Raw genomic sequence first — 11,857 nt, forward strand, 5'->3', positions numbered from 1 at the left:
GTCTCCAGCAACACACTGGCTGGGGTCTCCAGCAACACACTGGCAGGGGTCTCCAGCAACACACAGGCAGGGGTCTCCAGCAACACACTGGCTGGGGTCTCCAGCAACACACTGGCAGGGGTCTCCAGCAACACACTGGCTGGGGTCTCCAGCAACACACTGGCAGGGGTCTCCAACAACACACAGGCAGGGGTCTCCAGCAACACACTGGCTGGGGTCTCCAGCAACACGCTGGCAGGGGTCTCCAGCAACACACTGGCAGGGGTCTCCAGCAACACACTGCCTGGGGTCTCCAGCAACACACTGGCTGGGGTCTCCAGCAACATGCTGGCTGGGGTCTCCAGCAACACACTGGCAGGGGTCTCCACCAACACACAGGCAGGGGTCTCCAGCAACACACAGGCAGGGGTCTCCAGTAACACACTGGCTGGGGTCTCCAGCAACACACTGGCAAGGGTCTCCAGCAACACACTGGCTGGGGTCTCCAGCAACACACTGGCTGGGGTCTCCAGCAACACACTGGCAGGGGTCTCCAGCAACACACTGGCAGGGGTCTCCAGCAACACACTGGCAGGGGTCTCCAGCATTTCTGTATCTTAGGCATTGACATTACTCATTATTACTTAGGCATTGACATTACAATACTTAGGCATTGACATTACTGTACATAATTGCACTGCTGTTGTGGTATCATCTTTTGGCTTTGCCTGAAATGCAGGATGATTATTGAATGTCTGTGATCTGGATTGAGTGTTGATATCACTACAGAGTGCTGTGTGACGTACACTTTTATGACAATATTGGCAGTTCTGCAACTGAGTGTTACATTCACTTGTATCATGCTTCCGTAAACAACGGATGCCCCTGTTCAGAGATTTCAGTCGATTGATTCAACTGGCACGGTCTTCATAAACTGTACATTGATAAATGGTATGTGCTTCTTAACAGAATAAGCATCTTGGGGCACTTGCAGCTCCTTTTGTATTATCTGTCTTGGGAGTTTTATTTCCTACAGTTCTGTTAACTGTGGGGGATATAGCATATGAGCCAATATTACTCTGTTTCCACTTTGCAGAAGAGGAGTTATGTTGCCTTGATTTTTGACTGCCAGTTTGGACATTTTTGTTTTTGTCCATGGATTCACTTTTAGTGATTTTTTCTTGCGATCTAAGTTTTCCTCGGCTTCGTAATCTTTGTACGTAAGCTCGATGTCCATCAAAGATTTGGCTCTGTGATAAGATGTTGGTGTTATAATGGGTGCATAGGCTGTCTATGACCTCATTAGGAAGTTTCCTTTGAATGATTAACTTTGTAAGCCACTCTGCATTTCCTACAGGTACTTTTGTACTGAGGGCTTTGATGATTGATTCTATAGACAATCGAAATGATTGTAGTGACTCATAACTTTTATTTGGAGAGGGTAAATCCAATAATTTGTATGAGACGAGCAACTGCAGTCTCCTTATCACTGTAGTTATCTTGTAACAACTGTAAGGCATGGTCGTAATCATCATCTGTTAATGCCAAATTAGCAATGACCTGCCTTGCCTCTCCTCGTAACTGGCCTTGCAAATATTGAAACTTCGTCGCTTTTTTGAGAGAAGCGTTGGAGTTTATTATAGAATCAAAGGCTCTCCAGAAGGTATCCCAATCGTCTTCATCCTTGCCCTCAAAATATGGTAAATGTACCTTTGGGAGCTCTGCTGCTATATGTGTGATAGTTGCATTGCTCTGTTGAGTGGATGAGCTCACATTGGATTGGGTTCCTGCTTGAGATATTTGTTTGATTAAAGGATCAAGTTGATCTTGGATTTTATCTTCATAAATTGTCATTTCAGCAATGATTTCCCGAAGTTCCCTTCGGATTAAATCTGCAGTAGCCATTTCTGTTAGATAAATCTCTGCATGGCGTTTGATTTGTCCATACTTTTCAACAGCTGCTTTTACTCTGGTATTCAGAATTATTAAATCAGGAGATGGTTGTCTAGCCAACTTTTGACATTAGGCAAAAAGCATGACCTTGAGAAGAAGTATAGGTTAGGAATTGTCTCCCAAGAATTCTCAAAGAATTACTCATTATTGCTATCTAAGATTATTAGGCAAGCCAAAACTAAATACTACGAAGATAAATTTACCCAAATAAAGAGCAACATTAAAAAAACTTGGAGCACAATTTCACAAATATTGGGATCAAAGAAGACTTTAAATAACAAACCAACACTCCTGTCCAGTAACGATGGTCAGCTTTCAGCCTCTGATTCTGCTATTGAGTTCAATAGGTTCTTCTCTTCCATTGGGTCATCCCTTGCAAATGATATTCCATCTTCCAGTACTGACGTTAAGGACTATCTTACAGGTAACTATCCACAGTCTCTGTACCTAAAGCCTATTAATTCCACTGACGTCAATGAGATAATCCTGTCCCTTAAAACCAAGTCTAGTGCCCTTGAGGAGATACCAACTTTAATTTACAAAAAAGCCTCCAGATCTTTAGCCCCTGCTATTGCATTGCTCTTCAACAAGTCACTTGAACTCCAAACCTTTCCAGATATTCTAAAAAAAGCGAGAGTAACGCCTGTCCACAAATGTGGTGATCTCACAGATGTTAACAACTACAGACCTATATCAATCCTGCCAAACTTGTCAAAAATTTTTGAAAAACTAATCTATAAGCAGCTTTACTCGTATCTAGCCAAACACAATTAACTTAGCCCTTGCCAATATGGCTTCAGACCAAAAAAAAGCACTAGCGATGCACTTATTAGTATGCTTAACTCGATTCATACAGCTCTTGATAAAAATGAGTTCCCTGTTGGGTTATTTGTGGACCTGCCTAAAGCTTTTGATACTGTCAACCACTAAAACCTTCTTCTTAAATTACATCATTATGGAGTCAGAGGACACTCCCTGCAATACCTCAAATCCTACCTTATTGACAGGCTCCAGTATGTTTCTGTGAATAATTCAATTTCTCCCACCCTACCCATCAACATTGGTGTTCCTCAGGGCAGCATACTTGGCCCTCTCCTCTTTCTCATCTACATTAATGACCTTCCAAATGCCTCCCAACACCTCAAACCAATTCTATTTGCTGACGACACAACCTTCATTTACTCCAGTCCTGACCCCCCTTGCTCTAAATGCCACAGTAAATACTGAGCTAAATAAAGTCCATCTTTGGCTAACTGCCAACAAACTCACCCTTAACATTGACAAAACTTTCTATATTCTGTTTGGCAATAAATCCTCTAATCAAATAAATCTCAAAATAAACAATACCCAAATTTGTAACAAATTAGATGGAAAATACCTGGGCATTCTCATTGACCACAAGCTGGATTTCCAGGGACAGATTCTAAATATATAAAAAAAAGTTTCAAAAACTGTTGGCATTCTTTCTAAGATCAGATATTATGTACCCCGCCCTGCCCTGGTGACTCTATTACTCTCTTATCTATCCATATCTCAACTATGGTATTTGTGCTTGGGGCTCTACTACCCCAAATCATTTACGTCCTCTAATTACTCAACACAAAGCTGCTATTAGGACAATATCCAACTCTGGCCCCAGACATCACTCGGTACCCCTACTCAAATCTCTGAATATGTTAGACATTAAGTCACTGCACATTCTCTCATGTGTATTATACATATATAAAACGCTAAACTGTAACGCCAATCCTGACCTCAAAAGATTCATAGAAGGTTGTAACAGAACCCATGAGCACCACACCAGAAATAAATACAGTTTTGATATTCCTAGAGTACGACTTAATCAAACTAGAAATGCTCTACAAATCAAGGGACCCAGATTGTGGAATGACCTTCCCAACCATGTTAAAGACTGTACCTCTCTCAACCAGTTTAAGATAAAAACGAAGCTATACCTAATAAATTCCCTGTAACCTACCTTACCCCTCTATTGTCAACCAATATCTGTTTTTTTTGTTTTTTTAAAGAGCGCTGTTTGTCGACAGAATTGTATTTGTGCTGCTTTTTCAGCTATGTTTTCATTTCATGTTTTCTTTTTACTCTTTATGCTCAATTAGTATTAAGCTTTAGCCATTTATGTTTTTCATGCCTGAAACGCTTTGCGTAATAGTGGCTTTAGGCATTGTATGTACTAAATCTATCTATAAGTCCACCAATCTTTGTAAAAATTTCTTGTATGTATGTACCTTACCTAAATAAACATTATTTATTTATTATTATTTATTTGTCAATCAGATGAGATAGGTGATTTTGTAAACCAATAAGTGTCCTTCTATTTCCTGTTTCAGCTGCTGGTGGAATACTGTCAGCCATTTTGACTTTTTCCGAGTTTTGAAGATTCCAAGATTTTTTTTTTTTCTGATAAATATATATGATGTTAATGTGTTTTGATAAATGAGCTTTCCTGTCTACTTAGGTAATGATTCCAAAGATCATCCTTCATTTCCTCCCTGGAATCTGGATGTAGTAGGTGCTAAATTATCAAAGGTACTGTAATAATTTGGTTTGTGATCCGAATGCACGAATACGCCAAGTTGGTAAATCCTGTAATAATTTTTTAAAAATAATAAATGGCACTACTTTTGCAAAGTTATTACATGATCTGTTACCCTAATAGTTGCTTGATAAAATACAGTAGAATGTCTACTGGTTTTACCTGTAATAGGGTTTGATATAGTTAGATTGTAATGAAATGCTCTTACAGAGATAAAAATACTTTTTAAAGGATATTATGTAATGAGCAGCTCTGAAAATCAGTTGATTAGAGATAATGCTAGATAATACACTTAAATATGTATATGTTACCACAAGTGAGGTTAGCAGTCTCCGTGGTGTAGTGGTAAGACACTCGCCTGGCGTTCCGCGAGCGCTATGTCATGGGTTCGTATCCTGGCCGGGGAGGATTTACTGGGCGCAATTCCTTAACTGTAGCCTCTGTTTAACGCAACAGTAAAATGTGTACTTGGATGAAAAAACGATTCTTCGCGGCAGGGGATCGTATTCCAGGGACCATAGGATTAAGGACTTGCCCGAAACGCTACGCGTACTAGTGGCTGTACAAGAATGTAACAACTCTTGTATATATCTCAAAAAAAAAAAAAAAAAAAAAAGATGGTATTTATGATTAAGTTGCAGTTGTGTCTTTGACACTGATATACTTAAGTACAGTGGTTTCTTAACACAGAACAATATTAGTATGCTATGAATGCTTACTAGTTAATGGATATGGTGGCTTAAGCCACTGCAAACAATATGTTTACTTAGATATATAGCTATGATAAATATTGGCTGATAGCTAGGTTAGGCTATAATATGTAAAATTTATTCCAATGCAAACTCAAGAAGTTTCTTATGTATTTGCTGGAATGATATTTGGTAAACGAATGACCATAAATATCTGGTTCGAAGGACCATTAATGTGGGAAAACCTGTTGGGATTGATATAAGAGGAGACTACTAGAGACTTGGACTGAACTAAATTAAAAAATTACTGTCTGCAAATTAATTCTTAAAATCTCTAGCTAGGGTCGTAAATCCTAGCTCCTCTTTTCCTAATGACAGATTGTGGGCCGTAAGGGACAGGTGGGGTAAATGAATTAGTTGATAGATGTTCCAGTCCACCTGTAGACAGGGATCTCACATCAGCTTGTATATTATACAAGGATAAGATTTGATAAATTCAGTTATATGACTGAACACTGGCTGTGTTTAAATCAGGGATTTAAACATACATAGTCTAACCTATGTTGGGATCGAACTGTTGACAACCCAACACATTTAAGTTAGGTTTATTCTGAATGTTTATCCTATGCTTCGTTGTACTACAACGGGGTACATGAATCAGAACAGGTGTCAGCCTCAGCTTAACCTGTTGTCTGGTGCGACACACTTTGTGCTGAGGTCTGACAAAGGACAAGAAAATAAGATGGTATAAAACTTCATCATGGATATATTCGGATATATCTCTATTCACCTTATATACAATATATTACATGTATATAAATATGTGTGCGTTTTACACCAGTACAGTTATATATATATATATATAGAGAGAGAGAGAGAGAGACACTGCGACCATGAAATGGTCGTCTCTTATCCGATTGTTCTTTCCACTTATAACTTCACTTGTCCGTAATTTTGGACCACTATTCAGAAAATCAGCGCGTTACCTCCACGCCAATCTCTAAATCTCAAAGCTGTTATCTTCCATAACTTTCAAGAACGTCGACCATGCCTCGAGGTCCTCTTCCTTCGTGAGGGTGGAGCACACTAACAGTTGGGTCCGTTGGGCACACATCCAAACGCGACGACAGCCTGTTGACTCAATGGAGGGGAGTAGATGTTTGTCTCTCCACATGCTCCGGCCAGCACAAGTTACCTCGCCCGATGGTTCTGATTGGCTAACAGAAATTCCCGCCACCGGACGAGCCATACCGTGCTGACCGTTAACGACCTCCATGGTTGTTAACCTCGTTCTTCCTGTAATAATGAACGTATGACTTAAATAATTGTGCCTTTATGCGATGAAATAACACGATACGATATATCGTAACACCTAGCACCATAACTATTAACAGCCAATAGGTTCTTATACTATAAACAACAAATTAAATTGTAAAAGTATAATAAATGACTTTAAATGTAGTCTAAGCACTTAACTAAGTACTAAAAATTATTATTAAATTATATGAACTTGTAAGATAACTTAAAAATAACTAAGCAAGCAATTGTTAACTTAATTTATATATTCAAGCATATATGCAGACATATTTATATTCAATTTATATGATTATGTAGTCAACTTGACTGAATTCTTTTCCACACAATGGACACTCATGAGACTTTATTTACGCATTGCGACTGAATCTTTCTGACACAACTGGACACTCATGAGGTCTAGTGCCTGGATAAGGACGTACTGTTCTTCTACTATATTAATAAACCAACCCGTTCTCGCAAATTCGTAAAGTCAATATTGACTTATTAACTACGTGCGTAGGTGATATACTAAGCATAATAGATACCCTTAAAAAGATTCTTAGAAAACACCGACCTTACCTAACCTTGTTAGTATCTTAAGATAAGCATCTTATTGCTTCGTAATTACAATTATTACTTAACCTATACCTATTATAGGTTAGGTAATAATTGTAATTACGAAGCAATAAGATGCTTATCTTAAGATACTAACAAGGTTAGGTAAGGTCGGTGTTTTCTATGAATCTTTTTAAGGGTATCTATTATGTTAAGTATGTCACCTATGCACATATTTAATAAGTCAATATTGACTTATTAAATTTGCGAGAACGGGTTGTAATAAACTTACTGAAATGTGAGGCTTTGCCTCGCTTTTTAACCGACAGACAGATTTATAGGATATTAAAGTCACACAAGCATACAATTGGCCAATCATATACCAAAATAACCTTCTATATACTTCTCTGCCAGTCAGGGTGCCTGTCTGACAAGGTGCCAGACTGATTAACTTTCTCTTGTTGAGTTTAGGCACGATATTTTTTGTCACAGTGTTGCTGTATGATGTACTGGTAGCGTTGCTACGTGATTTTCCCTACAGTTGCAGAAGAATGATAGTTGATGAAGACTAGGAATGAAGGTGGTGGAAACCGTGTCACTGTGATCTCCACTATACACTCTTATTTTATATAAATGTTCTAGGATTTTCATTGTAGATATTGTCCAGGTACTCCCCCAGTTCTAGAGAGTGTTCACTGGTGATAAAGATATTAGATAAGGTGTCCTTGAGCTGGTAATGTTCGCTAAAGATCCGCCACACGTGTTTACAGTTGTCAACGAACGCGCGGTCCTCCTGGGCTCTCGTAGGCGTTCTGCCCCAGATCCCCTCCCATGCTCCCAGAGCATGGAAGTCTTCTATGAATATTGATTGATTATTTTTACAGTCTAGACTTATGATTGAGATAAGATGTGATTATAATATAATTTGATATAGGATATAAAGATTATAAGTAGTACTTGATAGTACCACTGATTCTTATTAAGGATTCGATTTTATCCCTACCGGATATTGAATCAATGTTCCAATAATTTTTTAATTAAAAAATCCTTCTAGAAGCTTCTGGATCCATGAGAGATCATGCACAAAGTCACGTAGGCATCTATAGGGCCCTATGTCATACGGGATCCAAGTGGCATTATCTTCTAGGATCAAACTGTATAATGAATATATAATGATTCTGATATGATTTTAGATATGATACAGAAATTATACATTTCTTAGATGATAATTAGATATGGTGGGTAAAAATTTCCCACATCTGGTACAGTAAGTGGTGCCTAGGGACCCTCCGTGTTGTACAGTAGGTGGTTGCCAGGGTCCCACAGTTTGATTCAGTAAGTGACAGCCAGGGCCCATCAGTGTGGTACAGTAAGTGTGGTCAGGGTCCCTCAGTGGTACAATAAGTGGTGGCCAGGTGTTGACGTGGCGAGCTTGCCATGGGTGGGCCCCTTCCTCCTGTTAAGTGCGTGAACTCTGTGGGCCTGGAGTTCACTGGTCGTGCTGGATATGCGGCTATTGAAATGGTCATGTGCGACATGCTCTGTGTCCCTGTGATGGCCGTTTACGGTATTGAGCTTGTAACTGCCCACCGGGTTTCATCAAGTTCGTGACGGAGGAGGTGTACCGTGATTTTCTCCGTCGTTACGAGGGACTTTCGTTGTCGCTGCCGGGTGGTGCCGGCTCTGTATCCATCTCGGACCGTAGTGGTGCACTGACGTATGTCAGTGTGCCTGTGGCGCCCCTGGAGTTTCCCGAGGACGTTCTCCGGCGTTACTTTCAGCGGTTTGGAGCGGTGATCAGTGTGAGGGTCAACACGCTCTCCTCTGGGAGGTATGCAGGTAGGCGGACGAACGTTCGCACCTTGGGGATGCGCCTGCGGTCGGATATTCCATCTTCGGTCCGGCTTCTGGGGTACTACCTCCGGGTATACTATGCCCGGCAGCCTCGTACCTGTTTTCGGTGTGGCCTGTTGGGGCATCAGGCTGCCGGGTGCGATGCGGCCCCGGTTGCTCAAGTCAACTTGTTCCGGGAAGAGGATTTCCCGCCGCTCCCTCTGGACGAGGACTCTGGGGGTGAGGAGGTGAGCATCCCGTTCGTTGCTGAGGCTTCCCCTGCGTCGCCCGACGTTCCCCCGGTTGTCATCGACCCTCCTCCGGATGTTGCGGTGCCATCGGATGCTACTCCTGCTCCTGTCGCTGTTGCTCCCGTGGACCTTCCTGTTGCTCTCTGTAAGGCATCGCCGTGTACACACCCGACTTCAGCTGCTGCGCCTGGCCCTGCATCCTCGCCTCGGCTCCCGGCTGTGCTGGGTGCTGGGGTGGCTGTGGGGGCCCCTGATGTGTGTGGTCCGGTTCCCCCTGTGGTCGAGGCTGCTGCTGTTCTGCGGCGGGCGTCAGTTCGTCCGGCTAATGGGGCCCGTGTTTCTGAGTCAGCTTCCGGCTCTGACGATCTCAGGCCGGTGCCCAAACGTTCCCAGCGTTCGTCGTCTGCCTGGGCTGATGTTGGGGAATTTAGTGACTGTGGGTCTTCGGGTGTGGATGGAGTGGTTCCGGATGCGTCGCTGGCTCCGTAGTTAGTGGTGGCGGAAGTCCATGTGCCTGCTGACGTTGGTGCCTGTGTCTCGGGTGTGCCTGATGTTTCTTCTCCACCGGGGGCCTCTCCGTGGTGGGGCGTGGTGGCCTCTGCTGCCAGGGATGGTGGGGATGAAGGGGTTGGGCGTGGCCTGGTGGTGACCTTGCGGAAGGATGTGCGCAGTTCGGTATCCTGGCGGTCGTCCGGTGGTGTGCCCGTGGAAGCTGGTGCCCTTGTGATGGTGCCTTCTGTCCGGCTCCCTCCTCTAAAGATGTCCGTTGGGGACTGTGTTACCGGAGTCTGTGATGCCGTTGGGTCACTGGGCGCGGATTGCTCTGTTACCGATCTGAGAGGAGGCGCTGGACTTTCAGGGTGGGGCAGTTCCATTGGTGTGGGAGCGTGTGCCGGTCACTCGGGTCAGGAGTGATACCATTTGGGTGCCCTGTTTGAAGGTGTTTGTGGCCAATGTCCCGGATGATATGGCGTCCCCGGTGGATGGTCAGGGCCCTTGGCAGTGGTCGCGATGGGAGGCGTTCCATGTACGATTCCCTCGGGACGTGTTTCCGGGCAAGTATGTCTGATGATTTTCTACTTTTGTGCTTTCTTTTGTGCTGCGTGCCCTTCTGTCTGTTTGTTTGCCTTTCGGTAGTTTGTGCCCGTGACTCTCCCTTTGTTTGTGGCGAGGCGGGTGGCTTGGTGTGTGTTTTAGTCTTCATGTATTTATTTTGTGTTATTACCGTGCCCTATGTGTTTTATTTTATGCTTATGTGTTGTGTTTGTCTTTTATTTGTATCTTTTTTTTAATTTTTTTGTTTGTTATTGGCTGGTTGTGTGGTGTGCTATTTTATTGTATTTTTTATTATATTTCATTTTGTTCATACTGTTGTGCTTTGTTGTCGGTCCTTCAGGCTGGCGCTTCTGTTTTGTTTCATGCTGCTAAAATGTTTTAACTTGTTGCTATGTTCTTGTTTTGCTTGCATTGCATGCTTGTTTGTGATTGTTTTCTGTTTTGTTCTCTATTTTGTAACCTTTTGTGTATTTATTCTGCATTTCCTGTACCCTTTCCACTTTTGGTACTTGTTGTTCTGTCGGTCTTTCTGGCCGGCGGTTTCTTGTTTTGTTCTGTTATGTTTATAATTTTATGTTTTATTGTAATTTAAATCACATGCTTGCATGTAAAAATATAAATAAATAAATAAAAAAAAAAAAATAAGTGGTGACCAAGGTCCCTCAGTGTGGTTCAGTAAGTGGTGGACAGGGTCCCTCAGTGTGGTACAGTAAGTGGTGGACAGGGTCCCTAAATGTGGTACAGTAAATGGTGGCCAGAGTCCCTCAGTGTGGTACAGAAAGTGGTGGCCAGGGGCCCTCAGTGTGGTACAGTAAGTGGTGGACAGGGTCCCTAAATGTGGTACAGTAAATGGTGGCCAGAGTCCCTCAGTGTGGTACAGAAAGTGGTGGCCAGGGGCCCTCAGTATGGTACAGTACGCGGTGGCCTGGTACCTCAAGTGTGGTACAGTAAGTGGTGGCTTGGGATCCTCCGTGTGGTACAGTAGGTGGCGGCCAGGGTCCCTCAGTTTGATACAGTAAGTGATGGTCAGGTTCCCTCAGTGTGGTGCAGTAAGTGGTGGACAGGTTCCCTCAGTGTGGTACAGTAAGTGGTGGCCACGGGTCCTCAGTGTGGTACAGTAAGTGGTGGTCAGGGGTCCCTCAGTGTGGTACAGTAAGATGTGGTTAAGGACCTTCAGTGTGGTGCAGTAAATAGTGGCCACGGTCCCTCAAAGTAATACAGAAAGTGGTGGCCAGGGACCCTCAGTGTGGTACAGTAAGTGTTGGCCAGGGACCCTAAGTGTCATACAGTAAGTAATTTCCAGGGATCCTTAGTGTGGTACAGTAAGTGGTGGCCAGGGACCCTCAGTGTGGTACATTAAGTGGTGGCCAGGGTCCGTCATTGTGGTACAGAAAGTGGTGGCCAGGGACCCTCAGTGATGTACAGTAAGTGGTGGCCAGGGTACCTCAGTGAGGTACAGTAAGTGCTGGCCAGGGACCCTCAGTGTGGTACAGAAAGAGGTTGCCAGGGACCCTCAATGTGGTACAGTAAGTTGTGGCCAGGGTCCCTCAGTGCAGTACAGTAAGTGGTGGCTAGGGTCCCTCTGTGTGGTACAGTAAGTGTTGGCCAGGGAACCTTAGTGTGGTACAGTAAGTGGTAGCCATGGAACCTCCGTGTGGCACTGTAAGTGGTGGCCAGGAACCCTCAGTGTG

At 43.3% G+C, this 11,857-nt stretch overlaps 1 protein-coding gene across 1 annotated transcript; it reads right to left on the reverse strand.

Moving 5' to 3' along the window:
* Positions 1-9,037: 9,037 nt before the first annotated feature.
* LOC138367095 (uncharacterized) lies at positions 9,038-9,985 on the reverse strand. The gene has a single exon (XM_069328498.1). The coding sequence runs from the start codon at positions 9,983-9,985 to the stop codon at positions 9,038-9,040; it is 948 nt and encodes a 315-aa protein (XP_069184599.1).
* Between the last annotated feature and the right edge of the window lie 1,872 nt (positions 9,986-11,857).

The sequence above is a fragment of the Procambarus clarkii genome, chromosome 21, assembly GCF_040958095.1.
Source record: "Procambarus clarkii isolate CNS0578487 chromosome 21, FALCON_Pclarkii_2.0, whole genome shotgun sequence".
In the NCBI taxonomy this organism is placed as follows: domain Eukaryota; kingdom Metazoa; phylum Arthropoda; class Malacostraca; order Decapoda; family Cambaridae; genus Procambarus; species Procambarus clarkii.